The 22,773-nt window shown below is 43.7% G+C and overlaps 1 protein-coding gene across 1 annotated transcript in view; it reads left to right on the top strand.

Annotated features, from left to right (window-relative positions):
• Positions 1-17,091, top strand: part of HNRNPLL (heterogeneous nuclear ribonucleoprotein L like) — a 40,970-nt gene extending 23,879 nt beyond the window's left edge. The window contains exons 7-13 of the mRNA XM_073339970.1: positions 409-480; positions 8,550-8,767; positions 8,992-9,113; positions 9,628-9,829; positions 11,928-11,985; positions 12,075-12,173; positions 13,991-17,091. Coding sequence (XP_073196071.1) covers positions 409-480; positions 8,550-8,767; positions 8,992-9,113; positions 9,628-9,829; positions 11,928-11,985; positions 12,075-12,173; positions 13,991-14,046 — 827 coding nt within the window. The 3' untranslated portion in view covers positions 14,047-17,091. The remainder of the gene's footprint in view (positions 1-408; positions 481-8,549; positions 8,768-8,991; positions 9,114-9,627; positions 9,830-11,927; positions 11,986-12,074; positions 12,174-13,990) is intronic.
• The last annotated feature ends 5,682 nt before the right edge of the window (positions 17,092-22,773 follow it).

The raw sequence follows: 22,773 nt of genomic DNA, 5'->3' as shown, positions 1-22,773 counted from the left end.
AGTAGGATTCAGGTACTGTCTTTCAAAAGTTCTGTATCTAAAACTTGTTTTAGGACATGCATAGGTGAACCCTACTCTAAAGTGTTACCTCTCGTAGTGTGTGATGTCGCTTTCGGAAAATTTTCAAGTAGTCCCATAAACTTAAAGTGTCTGTACCTTCTCTTTGCCAAAAAAAAAGAAAAGAAAACACCTCAACTTAAGTGGAATTTGTTAGGCAGACAACCTCTTCCTAATTCTGGTGTCCTCTGATGACAGCTTGTGTTTAAAAACTGATTTGAATGGGTAATTTTTTAAGTTAACCGTGAATCAAATTACTTTTTTCCACTTGTTAGATGAAACTAATATCTTAATTTGAGAATTATTGTGTACTTGTCTGTTTGTTAAAACTGCTTTTTTCCTGTATATTAGACAGAGGGAAGGGCCGCCAGAGGCAAGCCATTTTGGGAGAACACCCTTCATCATTTAGACATGATGGCTATGGTAAGTTACATGGGGTGACAGGTGGTTCATGGCTTTTAGGTTTTTTATGGTGGAATTACAGATATTTATAGGTTACAGGGTTCTCAAACTTCATGGCACCGTGACCCCCCTCTGACAACAAAAATTACTTCACGACCCCAGGAGGGGGGACTGAAGCCTGAGCTTCTCCAAGCCCCACTGCCCTGTGCGGGGGCCAAAGCCCAAGCTCCACCACTCCGGGCGGGGGGGACCCAAAGCTGAAGTTCAAGGGCATCAGCCACAGGGAAGGGGCCTGCAACCTGAACCCGGCTGCCTAGGGCAGAAGCCCTCAGGCTTTGGCCCTAGGCAGTGGGGTTTGGGCTTCAGCCACAGACCCCAACAAGTCTAAGCCAGCCCTGGCAACCCCTTTCAGAGAAGGTCCCAATCCACAGTTTGAGAACCGCTGGCATTGAAGTATGGTCTACATAATTTTATACCTCTCTAAGCTTCTTCAGTTTCAGTACTGCTGTTGCATAGGTGCCAGTGTCAATCCATGTGTTGTTCGTGATGCTTGTGATATGACGAAACCTGTTGTGTTTTGCACCTGGAACCCTTCTTTTAGGGAAAAGGGTTGTTTTTTGGGTTTTTGTTTTTTGGTTTTGTTTTTTGTTTGCTTCCCAGTTCAAATTTATCCCTTGAACAATATCCTCTGTAAGTTGCCACCACGCTAGACAGTGACAAGGGGTTAAATATCTGCACCAAGATTTTTTTTTTTTTCTAGACAGCACAGTACAACTTAGTAACTGATACCTGTAGACAGTGTGTGTTACCTGAAATAGTTACAGGAAAATCTTTGGAGCTTTTTGAGACCTTCATTCAAAGCTACTAGTTGCGGTTGTAGTTTCCCTTCTAATTATCCATCTTGTCGTTGTTTGTCTGCAATTGGTAGTATGTCATTAATACCTCTGGGGAAGAGCTTTGGAATTATTGCTATCGCTGTTACAAGGTTCAGTCAGCAAGTGAACTCAGTTATATTAGGGTATCTAGTATTCTGTACCCCAACATATGTAGTCCATCTTCATCATCTTTAGTGGTCTGAAGGCACTTGCTTGGATTTCTGAAATGTTACATAAGTCTCACATGCAAGTTAAGTTTTTATTTATTTTTTTGGTCATCTTAATCTCCAAAAGTCAGTGCATTTTGTATTGCTTTTTCCTATGCAGATGTATTGTACAGTACAATACAGGTTAACTTTCTCCCAGGGACCTTCAAGCCTTGAATTCCCACTACTTCCATTTGCTGTTCACTGTTAGGGTGAGGAAAAAAGGGATACAAACATGCCCACCCAACTTAGCTGAGTCCCCTTTCTCCTCTCAAAGAAAATTTTCCCACCCTTGGAAAACAAAGTCCTCTTTCTGCTAAGTTCATATGTGATTTTTGAACATTTTGCTGCTCTGGTTTCTGCTCTCAGTGGGCCAGACTGCAGGGTAGGCTCTTTGTATCATATCTCCTGCCTGGGAGAAAACTAAACTGTTCACAGACTTAGGCCATATCTGCACTACAAACTTTTTATAAAGCCACTGTAGTATATCACTTGTGTGCATGCAAACTTGGCTCCTTGTGTTAGCACTGCACTTACTCACTAGGAGTGCTTGTGGCATTACCCAGTGCAATGCACCATGGGTTGGTATCCCATTGTGCAGCTAGCCACCTCCAGCACTCTGTCTTTGTGAACTTCTGGCAAGCATTGTGGGGCAGAAACAAGTTAGCAAGCGTGACTGGGAGCAAGAGGTCAACTGTCCAGCATGCACCTTTCTCATGATGTCATCTATGTCCCTGATTTTTCATGCCTTTTTTAAAATTCCCACAAATCTGTGTGGCCTTCCTCACTGTCCACCATCTCTGACAGAATCATGGAGCTTGCACAGAGCAGCACTTTGTCATGAGCATTGCAAGGACAGGATGCACAATTTTCTGGTATTTGCAGAGTCACAAGAAGGAACTGAATCAGCAGGGAACAGAACGATTTCACAGAGGACAAGTTGCCGTGAGACATAGCTAGCAAGAACCAGTTCATGGAGCAGCTGCAGATGATGAGTATCACTTCTGGGCCCAAGAAAAAAGCATTTACTGGTGGGATCGCATCTTAATGCAGGTTTGGGACGATGAGCAGTGGCTGCAGAGCTTTCGGATGCGCAAAGCCATATTCCTTGGTCTGTGTGCTGAGACTGCCCCAGCCCCTCCAGCACAAGGACATCACTGTGAGAGCTGCGCTGACAGTGGAGAAGCAAGTGGTAATTGGACTATGGAAACCTGCAATGTTGGATTGCTACCAGTCAGTGGGAAATCATTTTGGAGTAGAAAAATCCATCGTGGGGGCCATTGTCAGGAAAGTCTGCAGAGCCATTAATTGTCTACTGCTACGCAGGACTGCTCCTTCCCCCGGTGAACCGAGAGTGCTAAAGGAGTTGGCGGATGTGATTGCAGAGCCATTGGCCGTTATCTTTGAAAACTCATGGCAATCGGGGGAGGTCCCAGATGACTGGAAAAAGGCTAATGTAGTGCCCATCTTTAAAAAAGGGAAGAAGGAGGATCCTGGAAACTACAGGCCAGTCAGCCTCACCTCAGTCCCTGGAAAAATTATGGAGCAGGTCCTCAAGGAATCAATTCTGAAGCACTTAGAGGAGAGGAAAGTGATCAGGAACAGTCAGCATGGATTCACCAAGGGCAAGTCATGCCTGACTAATCTAATTGCCTTCTATGACGAGATAACTGGCGCTGTGGATGAGGGGAAAGCGGTGGACGTGTTGTTCCTTGACTTTAGCAAAGCTTTTGACACGGTGTCCCACAGTATTCTTGCCAGTAAGTTAAAGAAGTATGGGCTGGATAAATGGACGATAAGGTGGATAGAAAGCTGGCTAGATTGTCGGGCTCAACGGGTAGTGATCAATGGCTCCATGTCTAGTTGGCAGCCGGTATCAAGCGGAGTGCCCCAAGGGTCGGTCCTGGCGCCGGTTTTGTTCAATAGCCTCATTAATGATCTGGAGGATGCTGTGGATTGCACCCTCAGCAAGTTTGCAGATGACACTAAACTGGGAGGAGAGGTAGATACGCTGGAGGGTAGGGATGGGATACAGAGGGCCCTAGACAAATTAGAGGATTGGGCCAAAAGAAATCTGATGTGGTTCAACAAGGACAAGTGCAGAGTCCTGCACTTAGGACGGAAGAATCCCATGCACTGCTACAGACTAGGGACCAAATGGTTAGGCAGCAGTTCTGCGGAAAAGGACCTAGGGGTTACAGTGGACGAGAAGCTGGATATGAGTCAACAGTGTGCCCTTGTTGCCAAGAAGGCCAATGGCATTTTGGGCTGTATAAGTAGGGGCATTGCCAGCAGATTGAGGGACGTGATCGTTCCCCTCTATTCTTCATTGGTGAGGTCTCATCTGGAGTACTGTGTCCAGTTTTGGGCCCCACACTGCAAGAAGGATGTGGAAAAATTGGAAAGAGTCCAGTGGAGGGCAACAAAAATTGTTAGGGGACTGGAACACATGACTTATGAGGAGAGGCTGAGGGAACTGGAATAGTTTAGTCTGCGGAAGAGAAGAATGAGGGGGGATTTGATAGCTGTTTTCAACTACTTGATAGGGGTTTCCAAAGAGGATGGATCTAGACTGTTCTCAATGGTAGAAGAGGACAGGACAAGGAGTAATGGTCTCAAGTTGCAGTGGGGGAGGTTTAGGTTGGATATTAGGAAAAACTTTTCACTAGGAGGGTGATGAAACACTGGAATGCGTTACCTAGGGAGGTGGTGGAATCTTCTTCCTTAGAAGTTTTTAAGATCAGGCTTGACAAAGCCCTGGCTGGGATGATTTAATTGGGGATCAGTCCTGCTTTGAACAGGGGGTTGGACTAGATGACCTCCTGAGGACCCTTCCAACCCTGATATTCTGTGATTCTATGACTCTTGGCAATGCGCTGCACATAGTGGATGGATTTGCAGCACTGGACTCCCAAACTGCAGTGGAGTCATAGGAGGCCTGCACATCCGTGTTTTGGCACCAGTCTACCCTGCTACAGAATACATCAATAAAAAAGGCTACTTCTGTATGGTTATGCAACCATTGGTGGATCACTGGAGACGTTCCACTGATGAGAGTGTTGGCTGGTAAGGGAACGTGCATGACACACATCTTTAAGAACACCGGACTGTTCAGAAAGCAATGTCAGGGATATTCTTTCCTGACTGGCAGATTACCATTGACAATATTGAAATGCCATTAACAATCCTGGGAGACCCAGCCTACCAGTTCCTCACCTGGCTCAGGTGTACACTGTACACTGGCCACTTTAACAGCACCAAGTTAAAATTCAACTACCAGCTTAGCAGGTGCAGAATGACAGTTGAATGTGCTTTTGGTAGATTGAAGGAACGCTGGCGTTGCTTACTCACAAGATTGGCCCTCCATGAGAAAAATATCCCCGTGGTCATAACTGCCTGCTGTATCCTGCATAATATCTGTGAAGCAAGGGGGGGAAGTTGCTGCTGGGGTGGAGGGCAGAGGTGGAGCAGCTGTCTGCTGAGTTTGAATAGCTAGATGGAAGGGCTATTAGAAAAGCGTAATGCAGAGCTATACAGCTAGGGAGGCTTTGAAAGAGCACTTTAACAGTGAACCACAGTAATGTGTTTTGGTGTACTGTGATCTACCTGCCCCTGCTGTTTTGGAGCCTGTCAGGAATTGTGTGGTGTCTGGTGTACCTCTATGAACATAACACTGTCAATGCACCTGTTAATGTTGTGGGGTTTGCTGTACATTTATGATTATTACACTGTTTGTCATTGAGCTTCTGAGTTGACTCAGACTACAATAACCCGGGGTGCTTTCAGTACCACCAGCCATTCTGGAGCATGTGTGTGAAGTAATCCAGGAATTATTTTCCAAACACTAGAATTATACAGAGTAATGAAAACACTGCAAAAGAAATTCTGTGCAAGTTAAAAGCAAATACATTAAAAAAAATCATAAATTTATGGAAACGGAGCTTAAGAAGGGGAAAGAACATTCATGTCTATTTTAGTTACGTACAGAAACTATGGCTCTCCCATGTCAGTAAATGTGAAGCTGTGGTTGTCCTTAATGTTCCCTGGTATGGAATGGTAAGAGGTAGGGATGTGGCCTCTGATGTCATGTGGAATGCTGGCTGCGGGGGGGAGGGGCGGTATGTGTGTAGGGAGGTGCTATAATGGAGTTCTCCATGGACTGCAAAGGGAGGTGAGCCCATGATTGTTGAACCTGTAGGTCCACAAGAGTCTGCAGCATCTGTGTTTTGCTGCTGGAGAAGCCCCATTACATACTGGTGCATCTCCCTCTCCTTGGCCTGCTGGGACCCTGGGGCCTTTCTCCTCTCCGTTCTTTCCATCTCCCTGGAGACTGCAGCATTCATGCTCCAGGCCCTCTGCTCACTGTCGTCTGCAGCACTGGCATGCAGGATCTTACTGAACATGTCTTCCCAAGTCCTCCTCTTTCTCCTCCTTATCTGGCTCAGGCATTCCACAGATGTGGAGGGGGAACCCCTTAAGGCTGCAAGGCAGCAGCTACAGATTAAATGCACAGAGGTACCATTGTCAGTAAAGATTCAGAACTCCCTTCCCTTACTCCCCTGAAGTTTTAAACAAGACATGCTGATTGACGCTTCAGAATGCTTGTGCATGGCACCACTCTTAGCCCCAGCCCTGGTGTGTAAGGCCTGCCAGGGGCAAGAGAAATGAGGGACTTGCTCAGTTGCATGAAACTGAGTAGAGGGCCATGGGAGTGGCACCATTTCCACAGGCAGTGGTGGTTTTTGATGATATCTCACTCCTGAGGGTGACAAAGGAACAGAGCACAGCTGCTGCTTGGGTCCCAAAGCATTGCCCATATGCCACTAGCCTGTATATTGCAACTGTGCCTGCCAAAATTATCACCAACTGGCGCAGGGAAGTATCCCACTGCAGAGGAAGAAATAAGGCCGCTATCCCTAGAAACCTTTGGAAGAGGATTGCAGAGTACCTCCATGAAAGTTTCATCGAGATCTGTCAGTAGCTGTGTCCTGTTGAGTTGGGGGATGCCGTAAGTACATCAATGTAATGGGAAATACATTTACACACTTACCCGAGATTCCATCCCTTGCATCAGGGTCATCCATGTTCAACTGCCAGGACTGACCGGACTGCAGTGGCATCCCAAACAGGTCCTGGCTTGCGGCATAGCTGAACCCACCAGTCGTATGTCCCCGTCCTCTGCTACCTTCTTGTCCTCGTGGTGATTCAGGCTCCTCAGATGTATCCACAGTGGACTGTGGGGTGGTAGTGGGGTCTCCGCCAAGTATGGTATCCTGCTCTCTGTAAAAGTGGCAGGTCTGCGGCTCGACACCAATCAACTGTTGGTCTCCCTGGCCTTCTGATCTGTCTGCCTCCGTTCCTTTGCTTTCATGCAGCACTGCTGCTAGTCCGTGTCCTGTCCCTTCTCCGCAATCCCTGGGCAATCTGCTTATAGGTGTCCACGTTTCTGTGGCTGGTCTGGAGCTGTGCCTGCACGACTTCTCCTCGCAGACCCAGAAGATCTAATATCTCCTGTGTACTCCAGCCAGGTGTGTCTGGAGCCAGCATGGTCAGCTGGGCCGTTGCACACAACAGTGGAGAGCAGCTAGGTGTGCCTGGCCAAGCTGGACAATCAGGAATTTGCAGAGATTCAAAGGCGGGTGGGGAGAGCTTCTGGTCTCCATGATACCTGGGCAGTGAAGTTCACAGTTATGAACAGAGTGGGCAGTGTTGGACATTGCAGGACAGCTGCTGGAGGACTGTGAGGGTTGACATAGGTAACGCAGTGTCTGTATTCATGCTAGGTTTACCTCAGTACATCAACCACAGCTCACCTCTGCTCGGGGAGGTGGTATTACTGTGTCACCATAATGGGGTCCCTACATGAGTGGGAGATGAATTTAAGCATAGACACATGCCCAACACATGCCTTCTGTCAACCTCGCTTTTGTACTGTAGACCAGGCCTCAGAAGAATGGAGACCTCCCTAGCACCCTAAAGGAAACACTGCTGTTAAAGCCCCTGCAAGCTAAAATGTGAATGAAAATGATTCACTGAAATACTTCAAGTACCTTTTATAAGTGTTTTGTGTCAGTTCAGTAAAGTGTGACCATTAAAACATTGATTTATGCAGTTGAGCCCACTGTGAAATTTGTCACATTGCTTCATGAAAAATGAGGCTTTACCTATAGTGAAAAACAAGGCAGCTTTTATTTGTATTAATGTAGAGCCTTAAATATGCATGTTGCTTATGAATTAGTTGGAGAACTGTTTGAAGAAAGACACTCTTTCCCTGCCTTCCACATCTCCCCAGAAAAATTGAGTGTCTTGCCTCTGAACCATTCCAACCCTGCCTGGCCTCAAGCTAGAATTTCAGACTTGGATTTCCCGTTGTGGAGGCATGACACTCTGCCGGTAGACTACTAAATTGGCCAGGCAGCTTATTTAAGAGAACCTAACTTTTTCTTGCAGGGATTTTTTGTGTGCTGCGTTGGGAGGAGTGTGTTAAATGGGTCAGTAGTGGTAGAGGGAAACTACCTATTATGGTTCTGATGCTGCAGTTTGTGGTGGGCTGTTGTGCCTGCATCCAGCAAATTTCAGCATTAAGGCCTGCATGAGATGCAGTTGCTGGATTCAAATATCAGGCTTGTCCTCTAAGGGGCAAACACATTAACAAGTAACCTCTAAGAGTACAATAGCCGAAATTCTTATTAAAATATTCTCTGCAGTTTGTGCACTTGACAGCAGTTCTGTTGTTTCACTGAATTGTCAGCAGGGGAGAAACTAACTGAACATCAAAACTACTTAAACATTGAGGAAGAACCCGTGAGGGTGGACAGGAGGAAAATAAACTGCATGATCTGAATCTTTTTTCTAGCTAGAAAAAGGAATTCAGTTAGTAAATTACAAAGAATTCTTAGTGGATAGTGTCCTTTTAAATCAAGTATTTGTATAGTGGAGCATTAATAGACTGTAAGTAAATGAGGCTTATGCTGAGTAGTGTTTAACCTGGTCTCTGTCGTTTCTGTAGGATCACATGGTCCTTTGTTACCCTTACCAAGCCGGTACCGAATGGGATCTCGGGATACTCCAGAGCTTGTTGCTTACCCACTACCCCAGGCTTCCTCCTCTTACATGCATGGTGGAAACCCTTCTGGCTCAGTTGTTATGGTTAGTGGGTTGCATCAGCTAAAGATGAACTGTTCGAGGGTCTTCAACCTGTTCTGCTTGTACGGAAATATTGAAAAGGTAAAACATATTTTATTAGGAACTTGGAAGCTGCTACTAAACCCAACTCCATCTATCTAATGTTGGAATTTAAGGGCTGCAAACAGCTTATTTTCTAGGCAGAGTTATTGATACCAGGGAAAACTTTAAGTTGGCATGTAACAACTTTCCAGAAGAACTTGCAAAATTCTTACAGTAATGGTTTCCTTTGAACTGCATTGTCACTTATTCCTGAACTATTTTAGGTAAAATTTATGAAGACTATTCCAGGCACAGCATTGGTAGAAATGGGTGATGAGTATGCTGTGGAAAGAGCTGTCACACATCTCAACAATGTCAAGTTATTTGGGAAGAGGCTTAATGTCTGGTAAATATGCAATTTATCACACTGGCAGTTCACTTTCAGGTGTGCATTGACTGCAAAATCTCAGCTCCCTATTGCTACAACAACTGATTGACACTTCACAAAAATTTTCAAATAATTCAATTGGAATAAGAATCTAAGGTGGTAAATAACAGTTACAAAATGGGGCATCAAAAAGGTTTTTGGATATTCAAGCTGTAAATCTGTGAGATATAAACCAGATGTACATGCACTATGCAGTTTTTAACAGTACAACACACACCTTGGTAAACATACTTGACTTAATGTACAAAGACAATAGCTAACTTTGACAGTCATTAATGAAAATTTTTTGTATTGCCATATCTGTGAACCCTTCTCCAAGCATTAAACAAGGGAATCAATACTTTTTTCACATTGCTGCAAGTGCATGTCATCTGTTCTTCTTGCCTTGAGACTCCTTATATTAAAAGTATGATTATGAACAGCTTCAGTCGGAATGGGGGGTGTTTCTTAACTATGTATCTTTAAATCTCAGTGTGTCCAAGCAGCACTCAGTAGTTCCCAGTCAGATATTTGAGCTGGAGGATGGTACAAGTAGTTACAAGGATTTTGCCATGAGCAAGAATAATCGCTTCACCAGTGCTGGCCAGGCATCCAAGAATATAATCCAGCCACCTTCTTGCGTGCTACATTATTATAATGTACCCCTGTGTGTGACTGAAGAAACCTTCGTAAAGGTAGGAAATCCAAAACTATGGTTGCATACATTGGTACTGAGAATTACACAGTCCTTCCCTGTACTTTGAATAAGGAACAGTTGTGGTAACTGAATGGTAACAGTACTGATGTTTAAGATGGAGCCCATTAAATGCTATATATGAACAGAGGCCCCTGTATTTTTGCAGTGCTTAGCATTGCTCCCTTTATGGAAAATCTATCCAGTTGAGCTGTGAAAAGATCTTTGTACTTCTGTCTCCTGAACCTGGAAATATGGCAACTTTAACAAACAAAATGTGAGAAGCAAGAGCCAGAAATGAAGACCTTAGTGCATGGTGGTTTGAAGGGTAGGGTGGGGAAAGGAGAGATGGTAGTGAAGATAAAAAATGACTGTAGATTACAAGGGATGGCTGAGAAGTTAACTTGGGATTTCCTAATTTTTTTTAATGGTTGCTCAGTCATTTCTTATCTTTCCGTACCTCAGAGCTACCTCCATGCTTCATGTGGGTAATTGTGCAAATATTTAGCCATGCTATAAATGGTTTAAAATATTTATTTTGGTAGTTTTGTTTAAAATTCTGACTACCTTATTGTGCCTCAAATAAGGTTGGCAAGCCAGTCAATTGGCCTGTCAAATAATGTCAATTGAGCACCTATTTGACTATGGTCAGATATTTCAGTAGGAATGCCCTGATGTAGGGGGTGGCCTGCCTTTTCAATTGCATCGTGGTACCATCTGTTAGCAAGCGTATCTAAATGTCTTGATCACACACTTTATTCCATGCTAATGCCATCTGTTTGGGGGAAAAGGTGAACTAACTGAAAGTTAAGCATCTTGATTAGCTGGAATCTTCTAGAACAAACAATGTGTGTGTGTGTGTGCTTGTACATACACAAATATTGGTCAAATAGTCTGTCTTTCTTGCTTTGTATACCTAGCCACCAGCGTACATGCTGGTTGACAGAGCACAATAAATAAGTTCAGACCTGGTCCCTGCCCCAAAGAGTTTACAATCTAACCTGACTAGATGAGCATACAGAAATTAACTCTGAAGGGAATGATGGGGGAAGAGGAGGGCTCAGTCATTAGACCTCCTCCCAACACAAGATTTAATTTCATTTTTTTTTCTTTTGTAACTATTCATTTTTAAATGTTAATTTAACATTTGCTAGAATTTGCTGAAATTATTTCAGTTTACAGAACTTCATTTCATTGGGTTTCACATTTTTCTGAGTTCAAATAGTTCAGTTAAGTAATCTTTTATTGTAATTAGGCATAAGTATCTAAAGGTTAAGCCTATTGAAGACCATAAAGTCTCTTTTATTACTATAGTAGTTGTTCTAATAAATTAGTGCTTTAAAATATTTGACCCTTTTTGACAATATTTAACCTGTTATTTTTGGACAGGTCAAATGCCCAACCCTAGCCTCTATCTAACTTAATATGTTATTATATTCTGGTAGTGCACAGAAACCCCAATCAGGACTGGCCCCATTGGACTACCTACAGTACAAACTGAGGTAGATGCAGTCTCTTGTCACAAAGACTACATCTACACTGGAATAAAAGACCCATAGCATGGCTGCAGCTGGCCTGGATCAGTTGACTCAGGCTTGTGGGGCTAAAAATTTTGAGTGTAGACATTTTTAGCCCCGCAGCCCAAGCCCCATAGCCCAAGTCAGCTGACCTGGACCAGCTGCGGGTATTTAATTACTGTGTAGACACACCCAGAGAGCTTACAATCTAAGCATGTTATAATTTTCCTGAATAACTTGTCTTAAAAATTACTGGAAATTCTCTCTAGGCTGAATGCTTTTTGTTTTGGGTGCCTGTCCTCCCAGATAGTCAGCAAGTAGCATTTCGTGTTAGAAAATGTTAATTTTCCTAAGTTTCTTACGCATCTTTTACAGCAGAAGGGATCTTAATTTTTTTTCCTTCAATGTGCTGTTCCACTTAAAAATGCAGAGAATACTACCCTAAATAAAATTCAACTTTCGTTGGTCGAATACAAGAGTTTCTAAGCTAAGTGTCATTAGTCACTTCTTCAGAATTTGGGAATAGGCATTTCAATCTTAACCTTGGTCATATTTTCATCTCTTCTTTTATTCCTGTGGCAGTTGTGTGATGACCATGAAGTTCTCACTTTCATCAAATATAAAGTGTTTGATCCAAAACGTAAGTAAATATTTGTTTTTTAGATAAAGTTCATGTTTTAAAATTACTTGTTCTGGGAGCAAGAAGGTCTGATTCTCTTATTCTACCAGCTTCTGCCAAAACGCTCTCTGGTCTGCTGGAATGGGAATGCAAGACAGATGCAGTGGAGGCTCTCACTGTACTTAATCACTACCAGATAAGAGTCCCAAGTAAGTCATTCTATTTAACACTTTTTACAATAAATTACTGTTCAAAAAATGTATTTCCCTCTGATTTCCCCCACCACCCTTTCATATTATATCTTTTCTTTAAGAAGTGTCTCAGATGCAAATAATACTGTGAAATCTGCAGTTTGAAAAAATAGATGTCCTTGTGATTTTCCTTCATTGTGCTCCAGTGACAAGGTTCCTAACATGTATTCCTATGCTGAGAGCTTTCCAAATAATGAGTGCCAAGATTTCAGTTGACTACAGGAATGCTGACAAAAATGGAGGTCCTTTAGAGTCTAGTTGGAAAAACTCGTAATATCTGTATAGGGATGGAATATGCTCAAAGGGTTGAGAACCACTGGATGCTCAAACTGATTTCCTATCACAAAGCTTGTTTTTGTCTATAGCCATGCTCTCAGAAAGGGAATAAATAAAACTATTGTAGTCAAAATAAAATCTACTGTCTGACTTAATACAGCATTCTTAAATTCCCCAAATGAAAATAAATGGAGAAATCTAACCTGTATATTCTCTGATAACCCCAGAACTCAAATATTGGCCGATTTAATGACATCTAAAAATTTAATTCTTTACACCAGTGAGGGGCTTTCATTCAGTTTGGGATTGTAAATATACAACCTGCTGCTCTAAACAAATAATTCTTATGCAGGTTTCACCTCTTCTAAGTAAGAAATCATGGGGCCAAATAAATCCAGTTTTGTTTCAAACTGATAGGAAATGAGACTGGAGTTACCTGTATTTCTGTTTAAAATAGTGGGCCAGATTTCTGTGGAGGTCTGGAGTAACTATTAAAGCAAATAGAAATGTTCCAGGTCTCATGGATGTGAGATCGCAATCCGACCCCGTATCTAAGGTTATTTTAGTTACAATTCTTATTGAAGCTAAAAGAGGAGGAAGTATCTTCCCTGCCATTCTAACAGTTTGAGGCAGTTGTTGCTAATGGAAATGAGGGTTTCAGATATTATGAGTAATGCACTTTTCATTCTTTGGTATCTATTTTTCTGGGAGACCTAATGGATAGGAAGGAGGGGGAAGAAAAATTTCCTCTGTCCTTTCATAATACAAACCTTATTTGTATTTGTATTTGTTGTATTTCAACAAACTAAGGGAAAGACCTTGTTTTGGTTCAAGGTCAACAAAATAATATTAAAACTTGAAGCATTGACCAACACATACTAAACTAGTATTACCCAAGGTGGGCTTCTCCACTGGGAACAAAGCCCACACGACCTCCCAGAGCTGTAAGAGTGCTCTACTGTAACAGCCCTCAGCAGCCTCTGGCAAAGAGAGAGGAGAGATGGTTTGACACCTCGCTTTCCCAGAGAGACGAGAGTTTTCTTGGTCAGGCAAGGATGAAATTGTGCATCCAATTTCCCATTCTACCTTTGACAGCAGTTTCACTTTTCTCCTGCTTGTCACTTTCATTGAACATCCACCTTCTCTTGGCTTAGAAATCACCTTTTTAAATGTTGCTCTCATAAATCCTCCAGTGGAGGCCGTTAATAATGGGGGCACTTTTTACTACATACTAGTCAATTTTATTGGATGTTGTGTGTATATATGATCTAAACTATCATTTTATATGGCAGTCTAGAAAATGCCACCATTCTATAAATAAGCTTTGTTTATTAGAGAACCTATGCCTGGAGGCTTTGGAGTGCCTGAAAAATTAAAACAAAAAAACCCCCAAAACACATCCCTGCTAAGCATGTCAGGAAACATATGCTCCTTAACTGACAAAATTGTATACAAGAAAGCTTATACTGAATATTTAATTTTGCCCTTGTTTCTCACAGATGGCTCTAATCCTTATACCTTGAAGCTTTGCTTCTCTACTTCATCCCATTTATAGAGAGAAGAAGAAAGCATGTTAGGCGCTACATTCATCTTGATTTGCAAGTTTGAAACTACATTTCATTCAGAAGCTCTGAAGTTGTTGCTCTAATGTTGCCTTGTCTCCACTAAATTAGAAGATCTCCTATCTTGTTTTATAATAAATGGATGTTTCTTCATAAATACAGAACAAATCTTCTCTCCTTGCTTCTGAAGAGTACGTTTGTTATAAACTTACTACGAAAAGTTTGTTTTTCACTAAATTGTAATTAGTACCTACAAGTATTCAACCGCCTTGTAGGCTGCTTATGCACGGATACTGTGTACTGTTCCAAACCTTAAATCTGCAATTGTTTTAATCCAAGAATGAAGTATATTTGCATTTTCAATAATGTTTAAAGGATTAGCAAGTATTTTTCCATTGTAGACAGATTCCATTGGCAGATAGATTCTACATGAAATAGTTCTGTTTCTGGTTACATGTTTAGGTAACTAAGTATGTTGCAATTATTAATACTAAAAATAAGTTTGTATTTATAAAATGTTTTCATTAGGTTAACATTGCGCACATACTGGATTTTGAGTAGCATAGACGTACCTGATTTATATTTCAAAAAAGCTAGCAAAGAAGACCATTATTAAGTCAATTTATATAGTGTGCACTCAAATTTACTTAAAATGGAGATGGTTTTTAAAAACCATTTTCCGTTTGCATTGGCATGATACCATCTATTACTAGTCCATTCTTGGGTATCTTTTTTAAATTAAAGTTTCAAGCCTCAGTCAATGTGTTCATCTTCATTTACTTCATATGAATTTAAATTCTCAGTGTTCCTGGAATCCTCGTGTATCTTAAGGTTTTCTTATACTGCCGTAATTTATTAAACGGTAGAAGTTTGATCCTGGCAAAATAGATTGACATTGGAGGAAATAAATGGGTTTTTCCCCTTGTAAGAGTATTTAACAAAACATGTCACATCTGGGAGACTGTTCTTAATTCACAGTTGGTATCCTTGTCCATATTGTTTATTTTCTTATGTCTGATTGAAGACTACCTTTTGTCATGGACCAGGAAAGGAATTATCTTTCCACTTGCACTAGTGTAATCAGGTATAACTCAGTTGAATTCAATGGAATTATGTGGTCTAAAATTAATTAGATCAGAATTGGGCCAGTTTTTCTCTGCCAGCTGGGAGAAAATGTTTTCCACTTCCCAATGTGTAGCAGTGTACCTTCTCCAGTCACACCCTAATGTTGTCATTTTATGTAACCATAGAAGTTAAATGGGAACGACCTATTGATTGGATCCTCCATTTAGTCTGTCTGCCAGTGCAGGATTATTCATGCAGTACACTTCCTAGTGTTTTGTGCAAACAGTGAGTGTTCCACCTTTCCCTACAGATGAATTCTGCAGCTTAAAGGATCTTCTTGTCAGTCTGCATTTATTGATATTCAGATTAAATTTTCCCCATTCTTAATATCAGGTTAGTTACACCATATGTCATGCCTTGCTGGCCATGAAACCAATAAAATATTTGGGAGCATTTGTACCTAGGTCTAAATATTCCAGCCCTTCCAGTAAAAGGTGCAGCCCACTCCATAAAAGTCCTTGGTTCCTCTTCTATCAGCCTGTCCAGCCAGTAGAAACCTGTTCCTTTCTCATAGTATTCCCTTTAAGAGTTGTTTTAGTTTGCATTTACTATTGGTATCAATATAGTTCTAGCAGTTGAGATAGTTTGTAGTTTAATATTAGAATAGTGATGCCACTTGATGGGGTTTATGAGGTTTTCAGGATGAATTACCGTAAAGCATTCAGGTTTTAAAAAATGCACCTTATATAATGGTAAAATGACCTCAGTGAACCACCATGTCTAGGTGAGAAGCATCTTCCCCCCCAGCTATTCAGCCTGGAGTGAGAGAGAAAAGGAGAGCAGCCTCAAATTGGTTAGTCTCTAAGGTGCCACAAGTCCTCCTTTTCTTTTTGCGAATACAGACTAACACGGCTGCCACTCTGAAACCTGTCAGAGGATGTTGTGTCAACTAGCAATCCCTGCACCCAAAATATCTGAGCAGTCTGTGCCTACAGGTATGTTTACACTTCAGTCAGAGGTGTGACTGCAGCACGTGTAGGTCAGAACTAGCTTGGGTATGTCTATATGAGCTGCACTCAGATTGCAGTGTAAACAGTACCCTAAGTCAGGAGGGGATCTGAAATCCGAATGCAATTCTTCTTTTGAGTGTCATCTGGTCCATCAGCAAGCTGAGAATCAGTTTGATTCCTTATTGCCATTTTGCCATACAACTAAACTGATGCACAGTGGGCACTCCCTGAGCCTGAAACAAGAAGTGCATCTATCAGAGATGGTCTCCTTATTCCACACACAGGAGTTCTAGATCATGTGTGGTCTGTTTTTTTTTTTTTGAACAGATACAAAATAATGAGATGGTGGCAAGAGGGGGAGTTACGACAGGAGAGATTAAGATCTGTACAGAACATGAAGATGTTCTTGGCAGTCTCCTGTTCTGTCACATTTGTTAGGTTAGATAAACTGAAGCACTGATGTCTTGCTGTAATTTTCCTGCCTTTTTTCACAAGACTTATGTCCAAAATAGTGAACTTTGCCATACAAAAGACATTTTTAAACCATCCACACTCTCGTTGTAAAACACCCACTACTGTGTGTTTCAATGTAGAAGTGAAGGATGGTGCTTTTAAAATCAAGGTTCAGCTATAGACACATTATTGGAGGGGAAAAATAAAATATTGACAGAGAGGAGTTCATCCTGTTTAAGATAATTCCCTTATGATAAAAACAAAACCATACTCTAATCCTTAAGATGTTTTCTTTACGTGCAAGGATTAAGAAGGTTTAGGGGTCTTTGACTTCCCTGTGCTGTCATCAAGTTGTAGCTAGGGTTAATAATTTGAGGAGGGAGTTAAAATATGCTGATAGGAAGGAATGATATGATTGAATGTAGTGTCACTGAGTGTCATTTGGGCGGTTTCGGCCTGTGATTGGCTGAACACCTCCCTGGTTATAATTAAATGTAATTTTCTCCTCTTCCTGCTCTGTGAGTTTTATTCCTTGTCTGGTAACGTTTATTTTATTTGAATCTATTATGTCTGAGCAGGAGGCATTCACACTCCCTCCTACGCAACGGAGCTCTTAAACATAGCAACACCAACACATGCGTTACTTTTTGAACCATTTTCCCGCCCTGGGAAGTGCTTAGAACATCTCTTGCTTTATTAATCCTTTGCACAAAACATAAATTATCCTCACATCTGCATCCACATTTCCTTCCGTTAGCACAGGGGTTCTCAAACTGGGGGTTGGGACCCCTCAGGGGGTCGCAAGGTTATTACCTGCAGGGAGTGGGGGGGGGAGGGTGTCGTGAGCTGTCAACCTCCACCCCAGCCCTGCTTTGCCTCCACCATTTATAATATATATATTAAATATATTATTTAAATATATTAAATATATTAAAAAGTGTTTTTAATTTATAAGGGGGATCACACTCAGAGGCTTGCTATGTGAAAGGGGTCACTAGTAAAAAAGTTTGAGAACCACTGCTTTAGCACTTCACTCTCCTGTTTGTGTTGTAAGCAACATATGGGATGTTTGTTCTGAGCCACCGTTTGAAGAAGTGATGTAATGATCTGAAGAAGTAGAGAAGATTTGCTTTCTGTTCTCCTGACTTTGGCCAATATAACCTGTGTTTGGGCTTAGTTTGCTGTGAATTGTTCCTCTGCTTGAAAACAACAGAAGCCAAATTCTGATCTCAGTTACATGAGTGTTTCCATTAAACTTCAGGGAAGTCACTCCAGGTTCACACAAGTGTAACAGTGTAAAAATCTGGTTTTGTAAATCTTGAACTAGGGAATAAATCCTGTTTGTGAGTATGCGTAGACCTCCTGGCAATGGAACGGGTGCTTCTACCTTTCTACAGAACTGCAGGATTTGGTGAGGGCCCAAAGCAACAATACATGTTCCCTGGAGAACCTGGAACTGCAGTGCCTGTTTGGGCCTGGCCCTGAAATTCCACTGAAAGCTAGCTCCTCAAGTACTTCCCTCAAGTAAAACCCGAGTGTCTCTGGATTCAGTTTAGAAGCGTGAGCAACAAGGTTGATGTCGTGGTGGGAGTCTGCTATAGACCACCGGATCAGGGGGACGAGGTGGACAAGGCTTTCTTCCGACAACTAACGGAAGTTACTAGATCGCAGGCCCTGGTTCTTATGGGAGACTTCAATCACCCTGATATCTGCTGGGAGAGCAATACAACGGTGCACAGACAATCCAGGAAGTTTTTGGAAAGTGTAAGGGACAATTTCCTGGTGCAAGTCCTGGAGGAACCAGCTGGGGGCAGAGCTCTTCTTGACCTGCTGCTCACAAACCGGGAAGAATTAGTAGGGGAAGCAAAAGTGGATGGGAACCTGGGAGGCAGTGACTATGAGATGGTCGAGTTCAGTATCCTGACACAGGGAAGAAAGGATAGCAGCAGAATACGGACCCTGGACTTCAGAAAAGCAGACTTTTACAACCTCAGGGAACTGATGGGCAGGATCCCCTGGGAGAGTAACATGAGGGGGAAAGGAGTCCAGGAGAGCTGGCTGTATTTTAAATAATCCTTATTGAGGTTACAGGGACAAACCATCCTGATGTGTAGAAAGAATAGTAAATATGGCAGGCAACCAGCTTGGCTTAACAGTGAAATCCTTGCTGATCTTAAACACAAAAAAGAGGCTTACCAGAAGTGGAAGATTGGACAAATGACCAGGGAAGAATATAAAAATATTGCCTGGGCATGCAGGAGTGAAATCAGGAAGGTCAAATCACACCTGGGGTTGCAGCTAGCAAGAAATGTTCAGAGTAACAAGAAGGGTTTCTTCAAGTATGTTAGCAACAAGAAGAATGTCAGGGAAAGTGTGGACCCCTTACTGAATGAGGGAAGCAACCTAGTGACACAGGATGTGGAAAAGCTAATGCTTTTTTTTGCCTCTGTCTTCACGAACAAGGTCAGCTCCCAGACTACTGCACTGGGCAGCACAGCATGGGGAGGAGGTGACCAGCCCTCTGTGAAGAAAGAAGTGGTTCAGGACTATTTAGAAAAGCTGGATGAGCACAAGTCCATGGGGCCGGATGTGCTAAAGGAGTTGGTGGATGTGATTGCAGAACCATTGGCCATTATCTTTGAAAACTCGTGGCGATCGGGGGAGGTCCCGGACGACTGGAAAAAGGCTAATGTAGTGCCCATCTTTAAAAAAGGGAAGGAGGAGGATCATGGAAACTACAGGCCAGTCAGCCTCACCTCAATCCCTGGAAAAATCATGGAGCAGGTCCTCCAGGAATCAATTCTGAAGCACTTAGAGGAGAGGAAAGTATCAAATCCCCCCTCATTCTTCTCTTCCGCAGACTAATCAATCCCAGTTCCCACAGCCTCTCCTCATAAGTCATGTGTTCCAGTCCACCTACACAAGGATGGGACCCAATCTGGCCTTTAAATGTGCCTGACCCTGGGGCTTGTTTTGCCCTTAGTACATAGATGTGTGTGTAACTTTTGGGATGTATAAGTAGGGGCATTGCCAGCAGATTGAGGGACGTGATCGTTCCCCTTTATTCGACATTGGTGAGGCCTCATCTGGAGTACTGTGTCCAGTTTTGGGCCCCACACTACAAGAAGGATGTGGAAAAATTGGAAAGAGTCCAACGGAGGGCATCAAAAGTGATTAGGGGACTGGAACACATGACTTATGAGGAGAGGCTGTGGGAACTGGGATTGATTAGTCTGCGGAAGAGAAGAATGAGGGGGGATTTGATAGCTGCTTTCAACTACCTGAAAGGGGGTTCCAAAGAGGATGGATCTAGACTGTTCTCAGTGGTAGCAGATGACAGAATGAGGCGTAATGGTCTCAAGTTGCAGTGGGGGAGGTTTAGGTTGGATATTAGGAAAAACTTTTCACTAGGAGGGTGGTGAAACACTGGAATGTGTTACCTAGGGAGGTGGTGGAATCTCCTTCCTTAGAAGTTTTTAAGATCAGGCTTGACAAAGCCCTGGCTGGGATGATTTAGTTGGGGATTGGTCCTGCTTTTGAGCAGGGGGTTGGACTAGATGACCTCCTGAGGTCCCTTCCAACCCTGATATTCTGTGATTCCCCGTTCATGGAGCACCGCCTTTTATTTATGCACTGTACTCTGAAGGTCAAGGCAGAGCATTCTCTGCAGTGAGTGACAACTGCAGAACATCACATTTCAGGCTGAAGATCACCTGCAAGGTTTTTTGCAGGAGCGGGTGGGTGAAATTCTGTGGCCTGCGTTGTGCAGGAGGTCAGACTAGATGATCATAATGGTCCCTTCTGACCTAAATGTCTATGAATCTGTGACTTAACACTGGCACACTTTTCCCGTTGGTGTGTTGATTTGGTGGCAAAGGTTGGTTGAAGCAAGGAAAATATCAAACTCTGGAATTCCTTCCATAGGAGCAGACATCTGAAACGACCTGTTTGCTTGGAGAAAAGTTGGCCTTTGAAAGGAAGCCAGTTTGATTTGAAGATTGGCAAAGTGTGCACTTATGAAGATCTCAGTCTACTCTGTGTCCTTCTTAATTGTTACACCTCATTCTTTAGGGGCAGCCCTTGCCGTGTGAATAACAATAGTGATGTGTTTCCAGCACCTTGTGAGGTTCCAGGGATTTAATTCAATTTGCCTGCCTTCTGCAGCTAGCTGGGGTCTGATTGCTCCAGGCTAATGCTGGTGTCACTGGGGGTGACAGCAGATAAAACTACAAGCTAACGCTGGTGGAAATGCCTGTAGTAGGAGCTAGCGTTTCCTGCTCATCTGTGTTCTGGAAAGGAAAAAGCTTGCCCCATAGGAAAGTGATTGCCAGCACAGTACCAGGATCAGCCCTTTGTTAGGGGGGAAGGCCCAGATCCGCAAAGGTGCTTCATTACCATTGATTGGAGTGGGAGTTAAGTGTCTAATACCTTTTGAGAATCTGGGGCTAAGCGAATAATGTCCAGCTTCCATCATCCCCCACCCCCATCCTCTCAGCCTGCATTGCCACATTTAATCATGCATGAAGAAACGGTCTATTTCCGCTTCTGATGCCTGAGTGACAAGCTCTGGCTAGCTGAGTCTGCGTGTTGGCATCGGGTGCATTGGGGAATGGCATAGGAGCCCTGCAAATCTTGTGCTTTGAGGGGAAGTTGAGCAAGTCACACATGTTTAATCCATTTCACATCCAGCTTGCTGTCAGCAGGGAGCAGTCCACAAATGAGGAGAGTACAGGGAAGGCAGCTGTCCCTGGGCCCTGCACGTAGGAAGTGAGGATAGGACAAGGCTCCTTCTCTGCACTCAAGCTGGGCACCTACACAAGGATGGGACCCAATCTGGCCTTTAAATGTGCCTGACCCTGGGGCTTGTTTTGCCCTTAGTACATAGATGTGTGTGTAACTCTGTGCTGTGCTTAGTGGGCCATACCAGCTACTCGTGCAAATGAACTCGCTGCATCTGTACCAAGGGCACCAGCTGAGACTCTAGCCCCAGAAGCAAAATTAAGGGGGCAGAAATGGTTGAATAAGGGAGAAGGGCCCTCCTGCTCCAGGTGAGCTCAGTTGCTCAGGCAAGTGAAGTCACCGTGTAAATACAGCTGATTTAACCAAGTGACAGCGGTACTGGGTCTGGTATCCCTTGCACTTTATCCTTCAGGTTTGTGGCTTTCAGCACCCCGCTAGTTCAAGCTCAAGCTCTGGAGAGCAGTTAGAATTAACTGGTGCCTCTGCTTGAGACCCCTGTCTTCCCCAGGGCATTAGCTCCACTGCCCCGTAAGATCTGAGGCCAGCAACCCTTTGAGACAAGTGTGTGATCTTCTGACATGGAGAAAAACCAGGCAGCAAACTCAGGGAAATTCAGTGAAAGGGTCCGTTTCAGAAGCAAGCAATTGTAAGAGACTTAGGCCAAAAAGGTTCCTGTTTTCATAGCTGGGACCGCCTTCCGTGACCCTGGGGACATAAGCCTGGATAGGATGTCCTGCTGCCTGCTAGGGGCAGGGACTCTCCGGCTGATGATTAGAGCAAGTTACAGTGCCTACAGGTATTGTTGTCACCCATTGCCTTTTCCCTTGACCTGCACCGGGTGTGCCAAGACTGGAAGGTTAAAGGGGCTAGCTGGGCCAGTTAACTGTCCAGGCTGCACCTGGAGGAGTAGCCAGGGAGCAGGGGCTTATTAGAGATGAGGCTCAGCTGGGCTGGACAGGAACAGCAGGGGCCTGTGTAAAGTCCAGGAGCTGAGAGCAGCCGGGGGCTGCAGAGAGGGAGGCTGCAGGTGTTCCCTGGGCAAAAGGAGGGGTGTTTGGAACTACAGAGGGTAGTCTCCAATGCCTCCCTGGGAGGGTGGTGAGCCAGAAATGGGGGTGGGAAACCAGTGAGGAATAGGCTAGTGCAGAGCTTGGCTGCTGAGTAGAGGGCCCCTCTACTCAGCTGGCACCCGGAGGAGAGGGCAGGCCTGGGCTGGGGAAGGGGCACAGAGCCAGCGGCAGAGAGCAGGCTGCCGGGGAGAGTTTGCCCAGAGTGACTTTGATACCCTGGAAGGGGAGGACCCCAGTGACCTGGACAGAGGGCTGAGTCACAAAGAGGAAGCTGCAGCTCCTGGAGCGAGAGGCTGCAGGGTAAGAGAGGACAACAGGCAGAGAGACGGCCAGAGGAGGGTACAGCACCTGGGAGGAGCTAATCCCCAGAGCAGCCAGGAGG

The sequence above is a fragment of the Lepidochelys kempii genome, chromosome 3 (assembly GCF_965140265.1).
Source record: "Lepidochelys kempii isolate rLepKem1 chromosome 3, rLepKem1.hap2, whole genome shotgun sequence".
NCBI classification, from domain to species: domain Eukaryota; kingdom Metazoa; phylum Chordata; order Testudines; family Cheloniidae; genus Lepidochelys; species Lepidochelys kempii.
This window is presented reverse-complemented; position numbering and strand designations above follow the sequence as displayed.